Source organism: Thamnophis elegans, chromosome 1 (genome assembly GCF_009769535.1).
Source record: "Thamnophis elegans isolate rThaEle1 chromosome 1, rThaEle1.pri, whole genome shotgun sequence".
Lineage (NCBI taxonomy): Eukaryota > Metazoa > Chordata > Lepidosauria > Squamata > Colubridae > Thamnophis > Thamnophis elegans.
This window is the reverse complement of record NC_045541.1, coordinates 134,582,288-134,608,034: the sequence shown is the minus strand read 5'-3', so window position 1 is coordinate 134,608,034 and position 25,747 is coordinate 134,582,288. Positions and strand designations below refer to the sequence as shown.

The following is a 25,747-nucleotide window of genomic DNA, read 5'->3' as shown; positions in this document are numbered from 1 at the left end:
TTACTTTACACAAAATTATATAATTATAATTTACAAATTCATTGGATAGTTAACCTGGAACTCTTAAGAAAAAGAAACTCACAATGCCAGCATAAAAATTCCATGAACATAAGCATTCAGTCATTTATATTTTATATTTCATAATCTGATTCTTAGCAGAGAAAAGATAAAGTTTTTAAATGCTATACTTTTCATTTTTTTACTTTTGCTACTTATGGCCAAAGATACATCAGAGGCTTTTTCCATTTGCTAATGAAAATTTGAGCATTGTAATTGCTTATTTCCAAAACCTCATTGTATCTACTTAGTGTAAAATTACAGAAGAATAGAGAAAGTAAAAAAGAGAGAATCACTCAGGGTTTTTTGGGAAAATGACTTTGGCAACTTTAATGCTTCTAAAAGAGGAAGTTACACAAATATAACTTATGCATTGTATGTGAGAGAAAAAAATTGTAACTAAATGGCACTTTATAAGGATAAACAATAAGTGTTACTTCCTTTCTTCCATTCTACAAAGCTACATAAAAGAAACAGAAATTATGCACACATATTTCCTGGCTAATTTAAATATATAACTATGCCTTATGGTTCTTACTAGCATGTTGCTTCATTTATCTCATTAAATATTTCACAAACAAGCTAGACTTCATTACACATCCCTCATTTTTCTCTTACAATTCAGGCAAATTTTCATCCAAATAATTTTTTCCCCATTGAATCCATTCCTAAACCAAAAAAGAGTTTCTAAACCACAAAAATAAAAGGACTGTTTGGATAATGTCAAATTTTGCCCCTTGATGGACATACACTATATTGCCAAAAGTATTCGCTCACCCATCCAGATAATCAGAATCAGGTGTTCCAATCACTTCCATGGTCACAGGTGTATAAAATCAAATACCTAGGCATGCAGACTGTTTTTACAAACTTTTGTGAAAGAATGGGTCGCTCTCAGGAGCTCAGTGAATTCCAGCGTGGAACTGTGATAGGATGACACCTGTGCAACAAATCCAGTCGTGAAATTTCCTCGCTCCTAAGTATTCCAGAGTCAACTGTCAGCTGTATTATAAGAACGTGGAAGTGTTTGGGAATGACAGCAACTCAGCCACGAAGTGGTAGGCCACATAAACTCATCCAACATCAGTGTGTGACCTCACAAATGTGCTTCTGGAAGAATGGTCAAAAATTCCCATAAGCACACTCCTAAACTTTGTGGACAGCCTTTCCAGAAGAGTTGAAGCTTTTATAGCTGCGAAGGGTGGACTGACCTTATATTGAACCCTATGGATTAGGAATGGGATGTCACTTACAGTAAGTTCATATGCCAGTAAAGGCAGGTGAGCGAGTACTCTTGGCAATATAGTGTATGTGTAATGATGAAATGATGTTATTGAAGCAAAGCAAAGAAACATAAAGGTTCAAACAATTTCCAAAAAAATACAGTGAACATGCCTACTTTCAGGTGGGATATTAAGACAATCTGATAAGTTATGAAATCCTTGAATGTATTAATAAGAAACTTGGAAAAACAATAATTTCTTCTAAAAAAGGTAGCACAATATGTTTTAAAGGCACAATGTATCAATAGCAATAGCAATAGCAGTTAGACTTATATACCGCTTCATAGGGCTTTCAGCCCTCTCTAAGCGGTTTACAGAGTCAGCATATTGCCCCCAACAACAATCCGGGTCCTCATTTTACCCACCTCGGAAGGATGGAAGGCTGAGTCAACCCTGAGCCAGTGAGATTTGAACAGCCAAACTGCAGAACTGCAGTCAGCTGAAGTAGCCTGCAGTGCTGCATTTAACCACTGCGCCACCTCGGCTCTTATCAATTGGCTATAACATTATGTTGTACATAAGTAATAAGTTCAGAAAGAGATTAAATTTATTAAAGAATAACAAGGTTTATCAATAACTATTACTCTTCAAGGCTAAGTAAATTAATAAAACTCATGTTTGCTAGCAATTAATCACCTTATTACCTTGGCAGGAACTAAATTTTGCTCTTGCTCAATGGCACAGCTATCATATAGGCCAAATAGTTTGAAACCACCACTTTACCAAATAAAAATGTATCTTAAGAAATAGAGGGCTCTTCAGAATAGCTTGCTGCCAGTGGTCAGCGGAGCTAGTGGCAGATTCAGACAATGAGGAGGTTGGGGAGGAACATGGGCCTGGAGTATGACGAAGGCTCTGATGAGTGCTCTGCGTTGGAGGCAGAGATGGGGCCAGGGCTGTCCAACACTTTTCAGCTACGTTTGCAGTCAGAGATCAGTGGGGAAGGAAAACAGCTAGAGCCTGTTCCCGATGTGTGCATTTGCAGAGCTGCCAGGAGAAGGGAACAGTTAAGGAACAAGGACCGACTTGGGAGTAGATGCCAGTAAAGGGAGTAGCAGGTGGATGGTGAATGGCCACTCCCCTATGGAATAAAGAGGAGCAAAAGGGGGGTAGAGTTTGCAGGAGACAATTAGTTTGCTTAATTAGCATGAAAATTTGTTCATGACTATCATAGACTCCTATGTACAAGTATTTTCTTGTACAGCATTGCATTTAGAAGATATCGGCCTGGCAGCTGTCCAAGCCTGATAAGGTCTGTGGCTGTAAATTCACCTTTGAAAGACTGTTTGCCGGGACTTTGCTGGATGTGAATGAGAGGAATTCACATTAGCTTAATAAAATGGGGTTTTGTCGGGACACAGAGTCTGTTTTGTGATTTTGTGAAGTCTAGGTCAGAACACTGCCAAGAGCAAATTTAATTCTTTTTCGTCATGTCCTGGGTTCTAGAATAGAACCCAGATTTATGTCCTATTTCTATGGCATGAATTGAAATCACTGATATTGATTTCCTGTATAATACTTTTGTTGACAGCAAAATGCTTATCTTCACAAAACATTCAGGGTGAAAAGAAAAACTATTATTCTCAACTTATATTTCCAATACTGTATGGCCAAGTAACACAAAGTATTCACTTTGGCAAAGCTGGCATATGAACCAGACTTTGTAGCTCAGATCTATCTTTGTATTACTGCAATCTGAATAGAAAAAATAAAGTATTAAAGGCAGATGCGGGAAAGACTTCTTTTTAGAAAAAGAGAGGACAGAAAATGCACAATGTCTAACAGATTATTCATTTATAAAGGTTTTCAAGCACCCACAAGGTTAGAGGGGCATTGCAAGATCACACAGGCAGTGAGAAAACATAGTGTCATTATTCTATTGCTGAGTGGTGTTAGTTAAACTTCAGGAGTTCCATTGACTGTGGATGGGTTTCTAGACCTAATTCAAGGAACTGTTCATTATCTATAAAGTCCTAAATACCTTGGGTCCTCGTGACCTCTATCTGTTCTGAGTCTTATCAGTCTGCCGTTCATGATCTTACCTTGAGGAGCACTGGGATATCAGGAACTTAGATGATTATCTGTGTTGTGGCTGTCCCTTCATATGAAACAATCTGGCTCATGAACTCGGATTATTTTTCACTTTATCCTTTAAAGAAGTGATGAAAACAGTCCTCTTCCATAGAACATTTAATAACAAATTCTTGCATTCCAAATAGCAGCATTGGGGGCAGAATGTTAGGAATTTCGTCTTATTTTTTACCTGTTCCTATCACTGTATTGGTTTTCTTCACATAAAGAATCTGATGAATTGTATGACAAATATATTTTTGAAAAAAAGTATCACATTAATTGTTAAAGGGCAATTGAATGCTTTTTTTACAGTCTCCTTAATAGAAGTGGGTTCCCAAATGGCATTGTGATTTGGTCCACACTTACCCATTGGTCCTGGAACATTATTTGCACTTTTACTGTTATAATACTAAAAAGTTGCTTCATACAGGAAAATTGAAGCACCAAATTATAGGCCTTTACAAAATTTGTCTTCCAACTTTTTCACTACCAATTAGGATAACCTACTTGTACTTCAGTGTTCCCACTGAAAAAAAAAGTCATTAAGGCACTTGAACAGGAAACTATTTTCAAATTTGTTTCAGCTCTATAGCATTTGTCCTTTTTCTCAGTGTATTTCTTACTTTAAAAAAAGTTATATAACTGGCTATTCTGGCTTTTCTTTTTTTCCCCCTGTACTTTCATTTCTTTTACTCTATGATGACCTTGACCTCCTTTTCCCTCCCCATCTGATCCTGACATTTCCTTTAAGTCTTTTCTTTGTTTTTCATTCTTCCCATTGTGATGCTTTATTGTCAACATTAAAGCTACCCCAATACACAGGCTTGGATCAAAGGTAACATGGGTACAAAAGATAGGATGAATAGGAGACAAGATATAGCAGTGGAAGGAGAAAAGGTCAACTGAAGTTAGACCTGTTTTACCAACCCAATTCATTCCTAAATTTTTGGATCTGTGGAACGGTAAGTAGTAAATAGTAAAACAGTAAATATCTTCTTTGAAACTTCCTTCTCTTTTCTAAGTCTTTCTTCCTTAGGTTTTTATAACAAAATATACACCAGATTTTGACAGTTCATCTCATCAGAATGCTTAAAGGTAATTAGTAGCTTTGAATAATGACTCTAATGAAACTTTATATTTAGATAAGAATACTGCTTTCAAAAAATTGAAAACCATAAAAGCCCATACTTTTGGTTTTTGACCTAACAATTAGTTTGTGAGTTAGATAATGATGTAGCACTAATAGATTGAATACTTGTTTAATTTCAAATATCTGAAGGTAAATTTCTCTGGACTATATTCAAACTATCCATCATATGACACTAATTCATACTTATTTACTATTTTCACCATCCAGACATTTTAGACATGTGTCTCAAAGGGAGCTTAATGGACAAAGGCTAGTTCTCAGACACAACTGTAAAGAGTTTTTAAAAATCACCTCCTGCCAATAAATGCATTCAAAAATGTGTAAAATAAAAGTAGATTAAAAATATACTTGTTAGGCGAAAATAAACCATTAAATTAGGGGGGAAAATCATTTGCAAAATATTTAGAGATACAATAGCAGAGTTGGTAGGGACCTAGTCCAACCCCTGCCTAGGCAGGAAACCCTACACTACTTCAGACAAATGGTTATTCAATCTCTTCTTAAAGACTTCCAGTGTTGGGGCATTCACAACTTCTGGAGGCAAGCTGTTCCACTGATTAATTGTTCTAACTGTCAGAAAATTTCTCCTCAATTCTAAGTTGCTTCTATCCTTGATTAGTTTCCATCCATTGCTTCTTGTTCTATCCTCAGGTGCCTTGGAGAATAGTTTGACTGCCTCTTCTTTGTGGCAACACCTGACATATTGGAACACATTTGTTATAATATTTATCTATTAATATAATGGTTATTAATTATTGCAATAGTATTTACATTGGAGAGATACACATGAAAATATGTGTAAGTATTCATTAACACATTTCACAAACTGTTTATTAATGGGACTTGTGTATACTAATTATTTTTTCCATTGGATTATGGTCTCTCCCTGATTATATTTATTCTTATGTTTTTCTGCTCAATATACTATAATTTACACAGTTCTTCCCACCCTTTATTTTATCTTCATGACAATTAATGAGGTTGAGATGTTAGGATGCATCACCATTAATATAATTGCTAATAAGTTCAGAAATAAAATTATACCCACATAGTATTTTATGTACAGCCATATATTGATTATATTGCAAAAATGAGCTTTTGCTTTTACATTTTATTTATTTTTTCTTTTACTTATTTATTATACTTATATTTCTAGCCAATCCATCTCCCTCAAGGAGTGACTTTTTAGCACTTTGAATATTGGCATTCTAATTCAGCTTTCCTTGTGAACCTACTATACATATATTTTGGACAGTGTTTGATCTTATTTTCCAAAATATTTCTATATTTTCATATTTAAAACCTGTAAAGGACTTTGTAATTTTTTTAGATTTCTGATCTCAAATTCATTAATTTGGGTAATGGTTTCTCATGCTGTTTATTTAAGCAATTTTATTACTTCTTATTTATGTTTTTATATTTTTTATTTACACTTGCCATTATAAGCTTCCTAGCAAATCTTACAGCTGGTATTAAGCTATATTTTAGTACATTAGTTACTCCCACCACCGTCATGTTATTATCTGATTTATTAATGTGAATGAAGTAAAACAATGCTTACACATATAAAATTGCAATAATATATTTTGGGCTAAGATTTATACATTTGAAAATCCTTAGAAATATTATATTTTTATCTGCATTATTATTTTATCTGCATATTGTTTTCACATGCTATATTTAGCTACAATTAATATGGACAGAATGACTGATCCCAAAGAAATACAGTTAGTCCTCAACTTATGACCAATCACTTAAATCACTGGGTTGCATTTATGGCTATTTGTACATGATCATGTGACCATGATGTATGACATTTTTGCCAAAACCCGGTATTTACTTTTAGTTTGGGCAAATATGTCCCATGGTGAACAAGGGGTTGGCTTAATGACAGTAGCATTCACTTAACAACCACAAATAAGTGGTATTCAGCCAGTTCTGAAAGGTTCTGGAGAACTGGTAGTGGAAATTTTGAGAGTGGGGAGGGAATGGGGATTTTGCAGTATCCTTCCCCTGTCATGCCCACAAAGCCATGCCCACAGAGCTGGTAGTAAAAAAAAATTGAATCCCACCACTGCAACTGCCACACATAAGGTCATAAAAGTATCTCAGTCACACATGATGGATTCTCTTTCTGATGTCATGATTTATGAAGGGTAGACTCTATTACAGTCATAAATCGAGGACTACTGTAAAGGAATTGGAAAGAATTATTAGACTGAAAACTTAAATTTCAAAACTCTTCCTAGTTAAACACAAATTATCAGTCAGATGAATTTTAGGAGTAAATTAGGAATAAAATGTCTGATGTGCTTTAAACCATGAGGGAAAGAGATCTATCTATGGTCTTTACAAGTCTATATTTGCAGATGATTCTATTAGTCTGGAAAGAGATTGCTAAATGTGAGCCATTTTTACATGTTTGTTTTTCATTCAGTCTTATAATGACAATGCACATAAACTAACTCCCAAGTCACAACCTGCAACCCACCTTTGTTTTCATCCACTCATGATGCTTTAATCACTGCTGTGAGTGTTGTCTTTCAAAGCAGAGATCTCCAGGGCTGCATTTTTAACTCTGCCTTTTAATTTATTTTAGATTCCTTTAGGGAAGTACGCAGTGCAGTAGAATTGCCATCAGCTGCAATTCTAGGAAGCATTGGAGGATTCATTTAAATCCCACAAAATGAGTAAAAGATGAAAAATTAAAAGTACAAACCCCAAGCATGAAAAAGAACATTAAGGATCTCAAACAATCCACAAAGCTGCTAAACATTCGAAGTTGATGCCATGTTCCCATCATTAATTCAGCTGTCATAGAGAGTATAAACATACAAGAATATAGCCAGTTCCCCAAAGAGCACATTTAAAATGTTATCAGCTCTTAACAGCTTTCTACTCAAAAGTGGGCTGGTTCACACTGATAGCTTTTGTAAATACTGTATGTAGGGCGTAATAGTTGGCAAAAGATATTCCTTTATCATTAAATAAGTCATATGTAGGGGAATGTGAAATAGCCTAAATCTAAACTATGTCAGTAGCACAGATTTTGTATATTACTTTGAAAAAAGATTTTCATCTTTCAATTTAAAAAAGGCATGGCAAAATCTGCTTATTTTTTTTAACAGTTTGAACCGAGCATGGAGATGTATGATTTGGGGTGATTTTTGATCTAATCACTAACATAACCTTGGCTTAGTGTAATGCTTAATTAGACTAAAGTAGATGATCATCTTAAGCAATCCTTCTAAGAAAAAAATTCAAAAACACCTGCACTGAATATTTCCAATTACCCATTGTTAATGTTCATTTGGCACTCAAATCCTGGTGTTACTATCACAATGTGAAGAAACTGCTTGCCTGTGCTTGCATCCCATTAATTCTAATTTTGTTCTTGCTTTCATGTATTTGGAAGGTAAAGCATAATATACAAAACTGATGATAGTTTCCTTCAACCAAAGAACCTAAATTAGTAGATCAACTATAACTCTTGTCTTAAATGTTATTTAGATGCCAGAAGTTAAAGTTCTGGATTCAAATATTGCAGTAAACAATCCACAGTTGATATATTTGCCTAGTCACAGAAAAAGCTATGTTCAGAAAAACACTTATAGGTGGCTTCATGTGTTGTGGTCTGCCGGCGGCCTATGGAGCTGGCAGCAGAGTCAAACAATGAATAGGTTGGGGAGGAACATGGACCAGTCCTGGAGTCTGGGGAAGTCTCGGACGAGGGCTCTGTGTTGGAGGCAGAGAGGGGGACAAGTCATCTGGGAGTTACGGTATGTGCTGCCCCTGGAGCCTCCAGAGTCAGACATCAGCAAGGAAGAGGAACAGGATGAACCTGTTCCCAGTGCGGTTGTGATTTTCACTTCTGCACCCTAGTAATGAACAGGAAAAATACAGTGTGTGTTTTATGTACTTCTAGAGCAGGAGTGTCTATCTCATATCCCGTGCTGTCCATGCCCAGTTTAGCAAAGGGGGTGAAAGTTGCAATACGTCATGTGATGCCACCATGACAATGTGAGTTTGACACCCCTATTCTAGAGAGAAATGTCCACAGACAGACTTTGGTTAACATGAGGGAAGATCGATATCCATATATGAAGTTTTGCTTTTGAAACAGAATCTCTGATAACAATTACAGATGACTTTGAATCGGTATCACCAGCCAACAAACAAAGCTTGATCACATTGATTGGAGAAAAGTTTTTGGATTGATGCACCGTAGTGGATATCAAAAGTATATCAGGGTATTAAGATATCTTGCTAAAGAATAAAGGTAAAGAATAAAATGATTTCCCTTCCTAGCTTTCATTCAAAGGCTGGCTGGGATAAAAGTAGACTTTTATTTCAAAACTAGTGATACTTTTCATGAGATAGAGTACCTCATCAAAAGATGAGATTTCAATGCAAAAACACATTGTATAGCATACTTTGAATTGTCTTTCAATGATGAGTAACTAAGGAACCCATGAGGAGTGCATCTACTGTCTCCTAAAGCAGTTGTTAGTCAAGTTTCATGGAGGGCCAGCTGTGGAGTCTTTCATCATATTTCATAGATCTACTCCCTCAATTGCTGCCAAACAAACCTCTATGATCATCTCTTCTTCTCCCACTCTTTTTTTTAATCCCAAACGTTTTCCTAGTAAATTTCATCTTTCGTATCTATGACAATTTGAATGTTATCAGATATAATATTCCACCCTAATTGCAAGCTTCTTTGTATTTTGATTAGTTCTTTTAAAAATAACCTTGAGTTGTATGTGTGTCCTTTCTTCATATCTTAGTTGAGAATCTCTCTTTTTCCTTCAATTCTCCCCTTTAAATATTATCTTTTGATGTCTTCTGGGTGGTTATATTTAATCTCAGGATTAAGCAGAGGCCTATGGTTGTCTTGAACAGCTTATCAGTTTCCAAGAGACATTTACAAGGAGAGAAAGGCTCTGGTCTTGATAGCAGTAATTGTATTTAGCTTGTAAGATATAGAGCTATTTATCTCCTGCCTGTGAAATGGGGTGGGGGTGGGGGAGATGAATGGAGAACACTAGTGGTTAACATGCTAAATAAAAGTAAAAATGAAGCTGTGAAGAAAAGAAGAAACCTGCCCATTGTACTCCCAAGTGGGAAAATGATAAAAGAAATGGGCTTACATTGTAAAACTTAAAATTTAAACCTTTTGAGGAAGGAGATAAAAGTGGAAGGTGTGAGGCTAGTAATAGCAAGACAAGAAAGGAGACATCTGAAGGAAACTAGAATTTATTGTAGTACAAATTCTATAAATCTTGGGTGCTTGGTTTTTAGAAGCACATATACTCATTTCAGAGTTGAAGTTAATCAATATGTAAGTGTTTGTTCCAGTGGTGGGTTTCAAAATTTTTTAGAACTTCTTCTGTAGGTGTGGCCTGATTTGTGGGAGTGGCTTGCCAGCCATGTGACCAGTGGGAGTGGCTTGCCAGCCATGTGACTGAGTGGGAGTGGCTTGGCAGTCATGTGAAATGGCCAACTTGTAAAATGTGGTGAAACTCACTTAACAATGCTCTTGTTTAGCAACCAAAATTTTGGTTCAGAAACTCTGGCATTTGAAGCACGCAAGTCTTAAAGCTGTCAAGTTACAAGACCCTTGAACCCCTAACCCTTTAGAAAAAAACCTAGGGGTGTTCAAACTTGACAGCTTTAAGACTTGTGGGCTTCAACTCCCAGAATTCCTCTTCTCACTCTTCATCTTGATGATGTGCAGACAGGCGGGGGGAGGGAGCTGGAACCGGTTCTAAACGGCACTGTAGATTTGTGGAACCTCTTCTATAGAAGAAGTTAGACCTGGCAGGAACCCCTGGTTTGTTCCCACTTTCTCTGGGGAATGAAAACTATTAGCTGCTATAATGAAAATATTTTATGAACTTTATAATTATATCCCATACATCCCCCACCCCACAAAAAACACAAGGCAGCATCTTGAACAAGGTTAAAGTTTCTCCTAACCTTTCAGTTATACTGTTTGCCAAAAATGTGCGAGATTATGCATCCATCATATTTAAGGCTACAATCTTAACAAAATTTGCTAGCAAACAAAGCAGGCTTATGCCATTGAATTTCTATCTGGATACGTTTGCATTAGATTATACTATAAAGTTCCCTTTTGACAACTCTGCGATGGATTCTGTTTATGTGCTTGGTCTGAGTAATCTTCATAATTAATTTCTGGAAGACACTTCCTACATAGCAGCAGTGATATATGTTTCCTCTGTAACTTATAGCTGGGTTCATCTTTATTTGATCAGATGATCATGTTAGAGACTATGTAGTCCTTCAAATGTTTTGGGAGACAAACTTCCACAAGCAGCAGAAAACATGAGATATGAGAATTGTAATCCAATAGCATCTCAAAGACTACCAGATTTCCTATATCTAATTGATGCAATATAATATAATTTTTCCCCATTGTTTTTCCTCAATCCTAGCATCATTGAGCATAGCAACATCAATGAACCAGGCTTTGTCCTTTTAGATCAGGAATGTTATAAACAAGATGGCTGTCTGTTTGGATATTAAAGTCCCATGAGATCTTATCCTCTCATTTGTAAAACCTTCTCAACTTCATGGTCCCAGTAATTTTTACACATTCAAATCCAAACATCTGGCAAAGTTTCCAATGAATTATTTTGGCAACTTGGTCATGTTGATGCCTGTATTGCAGCAGTCACTGATTAAATGGTCAATTGTTTCATTCTTTTCAGTATAAAGGTGACATTTGTTGTAGCTTTCTACATGTCCAATTTTCACCGTCATGCAATTAAGGGGCAAAATTTGCTTTGGAATAACTAAAATAAAGCTTTCAGTTTCTTTCTGTAACACCCCTGATCTTAACCAACTCCATATGGGTTTTAAGTCAGCTTTTTCTGCTCTACTCTTCAATTAACAAATCAGTTTCCAATTGTTTCTTTTCTGTATTCAACTTCTACCTTTATTTTTTTCAAGAGGTTTCTTTGAGCAACAACAGCAAGGGTTCTTGGCTTTTCGTAATGGAGTCACTCAGGCCATGTTTTTCTTGGTCCACAGTTTGTTTCACCTGTAGAAATTCTCTAACCCCTTCAGTTATTGGTAAATACAGATGATCAATATCACTTTTTGCATATGGAGTATGGTGCATTGTCATTAGTTTTCTTTTAATCCAAGTTGCCAAGTTCCATCTGGGTCCAGTCAACTATTTCTGCTTTATATTGAACAACATGGACAGCCCAGGTTATTATTAAGGTATGTTACTATTACTAATTAACTGATCACAACATGTGCAGTCACAACTGCCAATTTGTTATTGGTATTGGCCTTCATAAACATTGAGTTCTTCCCAAGAATCCAGGATGTCATAATGCATTGTTGTGATTTATATGCAGATCCAAGAAGTGTGGCTTTTTGCAACTGACAGATGGAAATGTTGTTAACATGAAGAATTTCTATGTGCCATACAATATTATTTGGGTATGGGACCCAATGCATTGATAACCATTCAGATCACTGTGGCTGGTTAATAGCAATAGCACCTAGCCTTATATACAGTGATACATCACTGCTTCCTTCCTTCCATGTAGATGTAGTTCCATTAAGGACTACATGTTGAGTGTGATTTGTCAATGAGTAACAAGTACATCTAGTGATGATGTTGTCTATGCCACATTTTTAAGCTTATCAAGAAGTAGGCTTGTCAAATTCAGGACCCACTCTGAATTATTTCAATGGAGCTCAACTGAAACAAATATTCTGAAATGATTCCCTACCTGTTACTGACCAAAAGACCATAAATGAAATTATTGTTCAATGCAATGTTGCTATGAAAATAGAAACATAGCATATTGAATGTCTGCAAGATACTTTATCACTGTCTATTATCATGATCTTGTTCTCTGTCCTTTTTCCAAATTTGCAAAGTCCAGCTTAATATCCCCAAATGCCTTTGGCATACATATATACAAGAATAGAAAAATATATCAATGATGGATTAAGGAAAATGGAACATTTCAAAGGTTAGATGGAATACTGAATTCATTCTTAGTGCAACCTATTAGAATGTATTCTGATTTTTATTCTTCCACTTTTCAATGAAAGGACATACCACATCCACAGCACAGTTCCTAGCTCATCTTTGTTAAATTTGAAGGAAGTGTCTGAAATAGCATAGATTGTCATCCCATAAATTGGATTATTTTTGTACTAACTTTTAGTTATCTTATTGTTTTCTATTTTAAATAGGTTTAGATAGGCTGCCCAATATATATCTTCATTTCCTGAAGTGGGTGAGATAATTAATTTTAACTGTTTTTTCATTGCTATGCTTTAATTAGAAGCACCTTAAGACTCTAAGGTATTTTTCAAACAACTGAAAAAATAAAATTATAGTTTAGCTGATCAACTGCTGTCTAACCTCATCCATCTAGTGATATTTCATATCAGACTTATGGACTTTTTAAAATAAACATAAACATAAAACTACATTTGTTGCACTTACAGTAAATATAAATTTCTGTACATTCCTCACTACTTCAAACAGTTTTTGTCAAAGCATCAGAAAGAAACTATTTGAAGAAATAAAGAAATGTACCAAAACCAGTATAAATATTTGTGATTCTAAATACTCATGATTGTTTTTGCTATGCATTACAGTCAATGAACTTAATTTTTCTTCAATTATACACCATTATTAATGACTAAGAAAAGCCACAGGTAGCAATTCTAATAGTGCCAAATAATTTTGACAGTAGTTTGCAGCAATGTGCATTAAACTGTTTTTTTTTTTAGATCACCCATTAATCTGAACACATGTAGATTATAGGTTGCATTTTTTTTATTCTCTGCAGAATCAGATTATATTCAGTGGTGCATGTGATTTCTTCTTCATTACCTGCATCCAATATTTGTGCCACTCTTGTTCTCTAACAATTGACATTACAGAAAATATATTATTGATCAGCATGATGAATATGATCTAATAACTTCAGCTTTTTCTTTAAAAAAAAGATATTTAAGTCAGCTCTTCATTCTTGCAAGATGAGTTATAGAATGATTTCTTCAACAAATATATTTTACAGCTCCTACTTCAGGATCTAAGGATAATATTTTTAAAGGCTGAAAGACATCTTTATTTAGAGATTTACCTGAAGGGTAATGTTCATTTACTGGCCATCCATCTACCTGTAGTGTTGCATTACCACCGTTTCGTGTAAAACGCACAACATGGTATTTGCCATCATTCACAGGAGTGCTCTCTTCTTTGATAGAGATATCAACTGTGCCAATATTGAAGACTACACCAATTTTGCCTTGTTCCTGTGAAGGAAAGAAAAGAGTTATGGGTAAATTCTGGAAGCAAAGTAACAGGAAGAACAGTTGAAAGATGGACATGTTTCAATCAAAGTAATAAGATGAACATCCACAAAATGACAATGCAGGACAAATTTGCTTTTATAAGTCATATGATATAAGACTGATAAAAAGCATGGCAAAATAATATCTAAATTAAGTGAGGTGTGGTGGCTGAGTGTCTTAAAGATGCTGGATTTGTTGGCCAGAGAAAGTTGACTTTCTTCAATCTACAGTTCAAGCCTTGCCATGGCATGAAGGAATGGGTTCCCGTCACTCGCCTCAGTTTATGCCAACCTAGCAGTTTGGAAACATGTAAATAAATAAATAGGTACCATTCCAGTGGGATTAATGGCAGAAATAAGAATCCAACTGGCACTGGACAGGCCAAATGTGAGGCAAAAACTGGTGGGGGAAACCCCCAAATGACACTGACATTCCCACAGAACTTTGTTAGTTTTGTGTATTGTGAGGGAAGACGCAGGAGCCATGGATCAGAGAGCAAGATCTTTATTTCAGATGACAGCGATTCAGATTCTGTTCCAACAGTCACGGTATTTATACTCTCAGGCACAAGCAACTGTCATTAACTGTCACTTTATTATCCAATCACAGGCTGTGCTTCATCCCAGCCAATCAGGGTGCAGCACAGGCTGTTGCTGGCTATACAATACATAGTTAGCTGCCCTGCATGTGGAGCTAGTACACATACACACACAAATGGGATAGAGTGTGAATGTGTACTGAATGAACTACCAGTCTTAGACAGCCAAACTACTACTCTGTAATAACATTGTACACTTCTGCTTTTCATGTACCAATGTTATATGCTAAATAAATAAATGTAACCTACGTCAAGTGTACCCTAGACTCATTTATTTCTATAATTCTTTTAAAATCTTATTTTACTCAAGACTGGCATCAGAAATTATAACAATATAACATTTAACATGAAAATGAGCATCTGCTTCTCATCTTAAACAAGGCAATATTGATCCCATCTGTACTTTTTATTCCATACAGTTACTTCAAAGCCTGAACAAAAATTGCACTTTGAAGAGCAATATTATAAAAGCCAATTTTACAGCCAGAATGACTTATATGTGGCCAATAAAAGAAAACTGAACACATAAGGTAAAAACGGAATGCATAAGATAAAGCACATAGAAGATGCCAGTTTCCTCGGACTGAATCCATCTGTCCTGCTGGTGTCCAATTAGCATTCTGATAAAGTTGCATCGTCACTTTAGAGTCATATCACAGTAATATTACCATACAAATGGATCAGGAAAAAACGAATATATTAACCAAACACTTCACATGAGTATCATCGAATAGTAACACATAAGCTTTCTATATGAACAAAACCTGGATTATTCCTGGCCTCTTTACTTACAAGTGATCAGATAAAAGATGATCAAAAAGATGATGGAATCCTGTGATCCCATTATATGGGCTGATTCTAATATATTTCTAATTATGTGAAAGGACAGGAATAAACATAGCAATGGTATATGCATTTTTTTTTTTTTGCTGATTGACGTCAGATGGGAAAAATACATTATATAACCTTTTTGATTTTTGTTCAATAACTTATATTGAAGTTTGCTGAGAACATTATTTGAATTTTCTTTGGATGGCCCATCATGGAATGGAAAAGAGGATGACATGGAAGTAGGTGAGTGTGATGTCAACTGACTCATGGAAAGAAAAGACTGAAAAGAGGAGAAAAGGAAAGAGAAAAAAGTGTATTTGTGTGTGTGTGTGTGTGTGTGTGTGTGTGTGTGTGAATAAACAAAGGTAGATAAAATATAGAAGAAGGGAAGATAAAACAGGTCAGAGGAACCAACAGTCACATCAATCCAGGACTAGGATAATTAGGCTGGCTGGATAAGAGCCAAGTAAAACCATAATGAAATGAACAACAGAGAGTGAATTCAAAACTCATCTTGAGACTATGTGAAAATATGAGATGATGGTGGCAGAAGACGAGTACAAACAATCATAGAAAAGATTATAAGGATTAAATTATCTGTTCTTAGAGCAGGACTCAGAGAATTGAGAAGTATCCCTCAATGAGTGAGACCCTCTCCTGCTCCTGGCGTAGATAGTGAAAGAAACATGAGGTCTGATTGTTTTATTACTAGAAGGTGCAACTGGGATGTGTGATTGTTGTATGAATATAGCTGAGAAGTGGGATTGGTTACATCAGATGCAATTGGACCATTACTATATGGAGATAGAAGAAGACCATCATTATATACTGCCGCAGTTGAGTTAAGGATTCTCAATAGTTCTCTCTCTCTCTCCCTCCCTCCCTCTCTCTCTCTCTCTCTCTCTCTCTCTCTCTCTCTCACACACACACACACACACACACACACACACACAATTAAAACATCCATGAGAAAAATTGTAAAACAAAAGAATAAAAATAAACAGCATCATTCCCCAAATAATATATGAAATCTGATTTAAACTGTAAAAGACAGCGAGGGATTGACTCTAATTTTAACCAGCAGTCTATTTCAAAGGAATAGTTCTTCCAGGCCATCTCCTTCCTCATTTCCAAAAAGTGGGGAACCCTCTGCTATTTCTCCTGGAAAGATTGCATAGGTCAAGCCATTTCCATCTGCATAACTCTACCAGAATATTTTTATTACTTATTATTGCTATTTTGTATTACTGCTTTTATTATAACTTAAATCTACATATACATAGCCAACTAAGATGACAGATAAATCCCATAATTAAGATAAATTAAATCTCTGGAATATCAAATTAAATAAAGAGAACTTGTTAAGAGTTTATTTCATTCCCACCTGCATGCATGTTTTATTAGTCTTCAGTTCTACTTTATTAGTCATAAACATATGTCATTTCATTCTTTTTTTTCAAATTGATAAAAGTGTGGAGAATATTTCTGCTGCTGCTGCATTTCCTATACTCCTGATGAACCTTTGTCAAGAGAGGCCAAAATATATTTCAAGGTAGGACATGAAATATAAAATAAAGGTATGTTGTTCATTTCTGACACTGTGCAGTCCTGTGTACAACAAGCAGTAATAAAGAACCGTAGATGATAGGATATTTTCCTTGACTACATACAGGCAATCTGTGATATATGACCAATTGCTTAATGACCAATCAAAGTTATGATGGACTTTCCCAGAGATACTTGTGATTCAATTTTGAAGATGAAGGCTGCATACATACCCATTGTCAGGTCCACCATTGGGTCCTGAACAGAGGTGGTATTCAACAGGTTCTGACTAATTTTGGAGAACCGGTCACAGAAATTTTGAGTAGTTTGGAGAACCAGTAAACTACCTCTGACTGCCCCTGTCCCCATCTATTCTCTGCCTCCCAAGTCCCAGCTGATCGGGAGTAAATGGGGATTTTGCAGTAACCTTCCCCTGGAGTTGGGAGGGAATGGAGATTTTACAGTATCCTTCCCCTGCCATGCCCACCAAGCCAGGCCCACCAAGCCATGAAATGCCCACCAAGCCATGCAACGCCCACCAAGCCATGCCCACAGAACCAGTAGTAAAAAAAATTGAATCCCACCAATGGTCCTGCCATTCTATTGGAAGTGGGGAGGAGCAGGCGTGCTGGCATTTTGGCTTGCTTGTGCTGTAATTGCTGAGGGATTGGGGAGGGAGAATGACTTCAGAGATGAAGCAAAGTCCATCCCAGACAGTTCCAGCCTGAGTTCAAGGCCGTCGTGCTCTGTGGGTGAACTGTTATCTGCCTAGCTCCTCAGAGTTTCCATAACAATCTTGTGGCATCACATTGGCTGCTGGTGGACTGGTCAGAGAGACTGATTTTGGGGAAACGAAAGAATGCTGTGTGCTTTGCAAGGGGTTTTTCAGATTTTGCCTTGCTTTCCTGCAATCACTTTCTCTCAGTAAAGGTTCTTTTGATTCAACTTAATAGATTTCCTGAGGGACTAGCTGAGGCAGGTCCTTACACCCATGGTTCATGTGATTGCATCTTTGGTGCTTGGCAACTGAATCACCTTTCTAGCTGCTTGCAGTGTCCCCCAGTCATGTGTTCATAACTTGTAATTATTTTGGTTGTTTCTGGTGTTTACTTCTAGCTTCTGGCAAAACAACACCATTGTGGAAAATGGATTCACTGCAGTGTTCACGTAACAACTGCTGTATTAACTATCCATCCTAAAAAAAACAACTTTGAATATGGTGCCTCAGTTTATGAACACAATGACTTACAACTGTAATTCTGGGCTCATTTGTAGTCATAAAGTATTACCTGCATTTCATCAATTGCTCAGCAATTTCTAGTATCTTTATTATTTAAAAGTGAGTGTAAAATAGTAAGCTCCATATTTAACTTTTCTTTTGGCTCCACAATATCAGTAATATCCTTTACTTAGATTCCCTTAACTTATTTACAGGCACTGAATCTAGTAGAACAGCTTGATTCTTTTTATTTCTAGGCATGAAAACAATTTCTGTTCCTTGGTAGGCCAATCACCTACCAAGGAAGATGACACAATGGTCTTCATGAATAGAATATACCATAAGAATTACTGACTACAGGTGTTATGTAAAGATTTTTTTTTTAAAATAAAATACTATTTTCCAATTCTATTCCATCCAGGAATCACTATTATTCCTCTGAAGCTTCCTTTTTTATTATGGGTATTAATAGCAAATATGTTCCATTTCTTTATGTACTAAGATATGCACCACATGATCAACAGATTTATTTTGACTATAGATTATGTAGGATGGCACCATTTCAGATGGGCAGAGGCGATACATGAATGTTTTGAAATGTTAAAGATAAAGATTCCCCTCACACATATGTGCTAGTCATTCCCGACTCTAGTGGATGGTGCTCATCTCTGTTTCAAAGTCAAAGAGCCACTGCTGTCCAAAGACGTCTCCATGGTCATGTGGCTGGCATGACTAAACACCGAAGGTGCATGAAATGCATGTTACCTTCCCATCAAAAATGGTTCCTATTTTTCTACTTGCATTTTTAGATGCTTTTGAACTGCTAGGTTGGGAGAAGCTGGGACAAGTAACGGGAGCTCACTCTGTTACTTGGCGCTAGGGATTCAAACCGCCGAACTGCTGACCTTTCTGATCAACAAGCTTAGCATCTTAGCCAAAAAAGAATAGTTTTTGTTTTCTAAATGCAGGACATTTGTGATATAAAAGATGAAATAATACTAACCTCTTTCCATCTCACTTTAAAATAAAAAAAAATGTGAACACAGATTATCATGGGATGTGCTGTGTGATTTCCTTAGTTTTATAGTTCAGCAACAAGTACTTTTTCTCTGTTTTCCATGCATACAAAGCAGCAAGAAGACATTAACAAGCAGACAGAATAGTTATTTAATATTATTAAGGATGTTTTGAAATTTACTATCTACATCTAGATCCCCTCATACGCCACGGTTATACCTTTCAAAATATGGCTACTTTTATTGTTTCTGGGAGTTGTAGACATTTTATGAGATTGTTTACATTTGATCTTCATAATTTCAAAGAATATAAAGTATATTTGTACTGTATATGCTTGTTGTATTCCAATGTTTATTAATATGCCTTGATTTTCCAAGGTGGTTCATCATTGTTTACATAGAAACTGTCCCTTTATCAAAGTTTTAATTTCATTTTAATGCTTTGCTCAGTTCCTTGTACTGATTTAAAGAGTAAAAGTCTTAAAAGTTTTTAACATCTTTGCAAACTTTTCTGTTATTCAGGTTTACTTTTCTTAGATATCTAGGGAGCAAATGGAATCTTCAGAAACTTGCTTAGCTACAAAATGTACTTTCCACCTCAGAATGGTTAGAAAAAGCATAAATACCAACCTGTCATTTCCTGACAATTGACAGCAGTTAAACTAGCAATTGCCAAAAACAGAGACAGCCCTATATTACAGGCATCAGGGAATGTACTGCATAATGTTTTAACTAATAAACACCTTGATCAAACTCAGTTCAATTACTGGATGCCTGCAATGGCAGTGAGGCTGCAACTTAATGACTATTCAGAGCAATCTATCTTGGCCTATAGTTTCTCTCTCTCTCTCTCTCTCTCTCTCTCTCTCTCTGTGTTTGTGTGTGTGCGCGCGTATGTTCATGTGTGTGGATGTGCATGTGTGAAAGAAACAGGAGAGAGGGCGGGGGAGAGTTTTGAATCTGTGGTGAAGAAATTCTGTCCAAAAAGACAGCCCATACTTCAGAAAAATGGATATTTTTTGTCACTAGCCAGTGAGCAGAAACATTGTAGGACAAAGAGAAGTGAGGGTCAAATGATTTTTATCAACATGAATCAGTTGATGTTCACTTTAGCAAGCTGCACAATCGGCTGCAATTACTTTCAACAGTTGCCGAGAGCAAATGTGAAATTATTGCTATAATTACATAATGTATATATTATATGATGAAATACAGATGTCATAAGAGTTTCCATGTGGCTCAGTGCAACCACAGCTGGCATATTATTTCCTTACACATATTTCATTATGAGACATACATTGATAAACTGGGAGTTCTGAGATTTTTAAAAAATCAGTTGATTGAAGATATTGATTTACAGAGGAAAAAGAAGTTATGTAGACCTATAACGGCATATAATCAAACTATTTCAGCATACCAAACAAATCAATCATTTCTTTTTACAAAAGAAATGATCTCCAAGTTGCACAATGCAAAATGTATACTGAAGTTTGATTTAGCAATATTACGTTCTGTCAGTCAGATACCATTCAATGTATATAAAATCAAGACATGTCATCTAACACTTCTTAGTTGAAGGGCAACTGTATGTAGAACATGGTATGTAAGACTCTTGGTTATTGTACTTGAGAGACCGCCTGCTGCCAATTACCTCCACTAGACCGATTAGATCCCACAGATTAGGCCTCCTCTGAATTCCATCCGCCGGCCAGTGTCGACTGGCGACTACCCGGAGGAGAGCCTTCTCTGTGGCTGCTCCGACCCTCTGGAACGAACTTCCCGTGGAGATTTGAACCCTCACCACCCTCCAGGCCTTCCGCAAAGCCCTTAAAACCTGGCTGTTCCGACAGGCCTGGGGCTAAAGAACTGTTGCCCCCGCCTCGAATGGTATGACTGTTGTGTGTTTTAAATTATGCATTGTTTTGTGTCGTTTTAATTTTTGTTTGTATCCCCCTTCCCTGGTTTGAGTTGTGAGCCGCCCTGAGTCCCCTTCGGGGGAAAAGGGCAGCATATAAATAAAATAAACATTCAAACATTCAAACATTATCAAGCCCAATTAAGTAAGGCAAAACTTCATTTAGCTGATAGTCTGATTTTTTTTTAAAAAAAATCAAACCTTTACTATTTAGCAAAAATGAGAAAAAAGAAACCTGGTAAAATCTCAACAGAGCAAGAGTTCCTTAATTATGGTACCTCTGTTATATGGGACTTCTATTTTGGAACTAATGCTTGCCATTATACAACAAAGAAGACAGTTGGTAGAAGGCTAGAATTTGCTTTGTATTCAAGCAAACTTCTGTTCTTTCCATTTAGTCATAGGTGCTTTAAAAGCTCTAACAATTTCTTATGAGTATCAAATATGAGGTGAGTTCCAGATATTGCAAGATGAAATCACAAAATGATTAGCTCAGCAACAGAAGATAAAGGTATAAAGATTTCAACATTAATTTTTGTAACTTAGTGAGATTTATTGTAATGTCTAATTGCTTCAATGCCTTTCATTTTTGCTGTGTTTTTCTATTAATTTGTCATAAATAGACTTTGAGTTGCATCCAAAAAATATTTGTTTCCAGTCTTCAGCAAGAGATTTAAGTACTTCAACACCTATTCTTCAGACTAGTCAGCATAAAAGATGGTATGGGCTGGCTTGGCAATCTATGACAAATGTAATGGCCATTATGATGTGTACATTATTGACTTTTTAATTGGTAAAATGTTTCCTGAAACTGATGGAGAAGTGGAATATTTAAAAAAATGAAATCAATAATTTATACACTAATATTAACTTGATCTAATTGTTATGAAATTCTTTTCTGTTAAAATAAAAAGGATCATGTTTAATATTTTGATTTTCAGGCAGTTACATAGTTAGGATAAAGTTCAAGGATAGGTAAAGAATTGCTACATCCATTCACTATTGTTTGTTTGTTTGCTGTTTCAGTTTCCTACCCATAATGTAAGATGATCAAATTTAGAATAAACGAATAGAGATATTATTAAACATGTTTTTTAAAAAAAATCTTAGAAAATTGCATAGCCTTCTTGGAAGCACATTTTTGGATTGACATTAAAAAACAGACCAAATAAAACTTATCACGAATAAGGTAGAGGAACTGAAGATGATTAGAGAAGAAAAAATAGTGGCGAGACAGGATAGCTGTCTTCTATTATCTGAAAGGCTGTCAATTTCTAAACAGAAATTGTTTAGAGTAGTTTTAGAAGACAGGGCAAGGAAATTACAAGGAAGTAGATTTTTGTTGGATATCAGTAAAAGAAAAATCCTAATGGTAATAGATATTCAACAAGAGAACAAAATACTCTGGCATCTTCATTCACTGGAAGTGTTTAAATAGTTGTTGGGTCACCATCTGCTGGGGATGCTATAATAATGGATTCCTTTACAAGGTAAGGGGCAAAAATAATCCTTCCAAATCTTCCATTCTAAGAATCTGAATTCTACTTGTCTATAAAGGGGAAGCTGGCCAAGAAACACTTTATTTTCCCAGATGCAATCCTATAAATACCATCTGCTCTGGAAGGGGTATTGTCTGGATTTTCTGAAACACCACACCTCTATCATAACTGCTCATTATATGAATCATGAACATTAATAAATGATAACTTTATTATATTGTTTTCATGTTCTTTCATGCTATAAACCTGAGGAACTGTCTGGATCATGACATTATGATGATTTAAACAACCTCAGGTAAGATATTTAAAATATTATTTTAATAATAATTTATCATTAATGATTTGCAATACATAAAATATCTTTTTCAGAGATAAAATAGCATCTCAGCAGCTTTATCCCAAAGCTGTCTTTGAATGCAAATTCACAAAGACATGCCAGAACTATTAAAAACTATTAATATCAAAGACTATTACAATTTTGGACATTTTTCAAAGAGGGTCTGAGACCAACGTAGTTTTTTTCTTCTTTTTCTTTTTTGACCTTGTCAGTCTAAAGCAACCATAATCACCACCTCCTCCTCCCGTTGCAAATTGTCCTGTCTACACAGTTGTCTGGGAGAACTCATTTAAAATGGATCAGATAAGTGGTATGAAATGATGAATGGCTGTAACTAGCATTCAGTCCCATTTCAGACAAATGAAAGATAGGAAAGGCAACTGAAGCTGGCATGAAAACTGGACTGGTAATAAAGAGGGCAAAGAAGATAACTTTGTGAAGAATGTTTAAAGATGGGAAGTACTAGAGTTGATCTAATTCATCTCATGATCCCTTACATCAATTGAGCTTCTGATGCTTTGAGTAGAAATGTATATTGACAATATAGACAATATAAAGTTCTACTTTTTAGTTCCCTGTGTCAGCTGCTATTACTGTGTAGATATTTGGAGCTGTCTAATGGGGACAAACCCCTACTGGATAGAGTCTGCTTTTTTCTTTTATTTTCCATTCTAGTTGCTGATACAATAATTTGAAAACATCAAGAAAAACCCACACCCACACCCAGAGCAGAGAAATCAAATATTTGCTATGGGAAATTGGGACTGTCCATAGGTACATGCCAATGTATGAAAATGTAAAAAAATAGTCACTTTTCATTTTCATGGTTTAGCACAAAGATGGAATTTTTTTAGCATAAACATTATATTTTAATCCTTTGTTACAGAACTGAGGACAATAGAATCTATTATCTCAAAATAGAATAAGATCACCAGTGAGAGTGGAAACTGCAATCCATAGGTGGATAATCAAGGTAATTGTATTTGGGCATTTCCCCCCTAGAATTAATTATACCTCCGAGGAAAGGCAGGGAGGAAGAGGAATAATCCAAGGTGAGACTAGGATCTCCCTCAAACCATCAATGTTATTTACTCCTCCATCCCAATTGTATAATTTATAGTTGGGGAATTATGTGCTGGCATTCAAGGTAAGTAATGATAATATATCACATTCAGTGATAGTTCCTATCAATGCAAACCAAGAAGAGAGAAGAATAAGAAGGGAGAGGAGGTGAAGATGGAATAAGCAACATTTTCTACAAACGAATGCATGTGAATAGGCTCACCACAGGTTACAAATGGATAAAAATAATCCATTGTGGGAAGCATTTATTAAATTTTAGGGTCTGTAGCAAAATTGGTATTATGCTTGGGTTTTTTTAAATTTACATTTTAACCAACTGTATACTGCATTGAGTAATTTCCATTAGACAGCCCTACTAGTACTAATACTGCTACTAATAATGTGGTGGACAAGGGACATACTTGTAGATCCCTTCTCACCTCCCAACTTGCACTACTTACTAGAGCAATAGCAGCAAAGAGGGAAAACATCCAGACGGGAAAGAGCTTTGCTTTAAATAAAATTGTAGCTGCCATACTGCTGCAACTGATTTACATGAGTCCACTGAGCAACAGTAAAAGACCACAGAACATCATCTGACATACTTCTAAATTCTTTAAAGACCTCAGTATTTGGACCTGTAACAAGAGAAATTTATTCAGCAAAGCTGCTGGTTGTCAGATGCAAAGAAGAGACTGTAGCTATTACAGGAATCAGAGTTCTTAGTCTAATGTGAATAGTAGAATGAAATGGACAGAACTGGGTAAGTAAACAGAGTTCAGCAGTAGAAAGCTTGAAAGGATAGGTCATTTACTGATGTTTTCATCCTACTTTTGTCTCTTAACTACAGAATCATTACTTCTGTGACTGATAGGCATTTTATATTTTTAAAAGGTCTGAACAATTCTGTTCTTTTTCCTGACCTTATTCATTCATTCTTTGGCCACCTAATGAGGAGAAAGGACTCACTGGAGAAGAGCCTAATGCTGGGAAAGATTGAGGGCAAAAGAAGATGGCAGAAAATGAGGTGGCTAGGTGGTCATTAAATCAGTCGGTATGAGCTTAAAAGGACTCCAGATGATGGTAGAGAACAGGAAAGCCTGGAGGAACATTGTCCATGGGATCATAATTGGTGGGACATGACTTCACAACTAACAACAAATCAATCCATCCATCTATCCAATTTCTATACCACCCATCATACTTCTGTGGCATTGGGCAGTTTACAAGTAAAAAGTAAAATCATACAAAAGCCATAGATTAAAAACAATGTTGAAAAGCAGAATTTTTTTAAAAAATTGAAAAGTTAAAAGACAGAGATTCATAATCATCCAGATAATTATTGTCCCAAAGGTCCTTTTCCCTCCAAAGGGTAACTAGATTTTCTTGTGTTCTTTTCCTCCTTTAAAAATATTTTGCTTGTCACCCAAGAAGATCCTTCAGTTCTTGGGACTACTACTAATACATCCATTTTGTTTCTCAACTCCTATCAGGTGCCTGAATGGCTAAAATCTTTTGACCTTCCGATATTTAAGGGATTGCCATAAACCTATTATCCAAAGCACTTTAAATGCAGGACAAGAAACAATGGATGGAAACTAATCAAGGAGAAAACCAGCCTAGAACTAAGGAGAAATTTCCTGACAGTTAGAACAATTAACCAGTGGGAATGGCTTGCCTTCAGAAGTTATGGGTGCTCCAATACTGGAGATATTTAAGAAGAGATTGGACAACCATGGTATAGGTTTTCTTGCTTGAGCAGGAGGTTGGACTAGAGTCCTTTCCAACTTTGTCATTCTGTATAA

General features: G+C 35.9%; 1 protein-coding gene across 1 annotated transcript in view; it reads right to left on the bottom strand.

Moving 5' to 3' along the window:
• Window positions 1-25,747, bottom strand: part of LOC116506152 (neurexin-3-beta-like) — a 503,635-nt gene that overhangs the window by 139,245 nt on the left and 338,643 nt on the right. Inside the window, exon 5 of the mRNA XM_032213810.1 lies at window positions 13,710-13,881. Coding sequence (XP_032069701.1) covers window positions 13,710-13,881 — 172 coding nt within the window. The remainder of the gene's footprint in view (window positions 1-13,709; window positions 13,882-25,747) is intronic.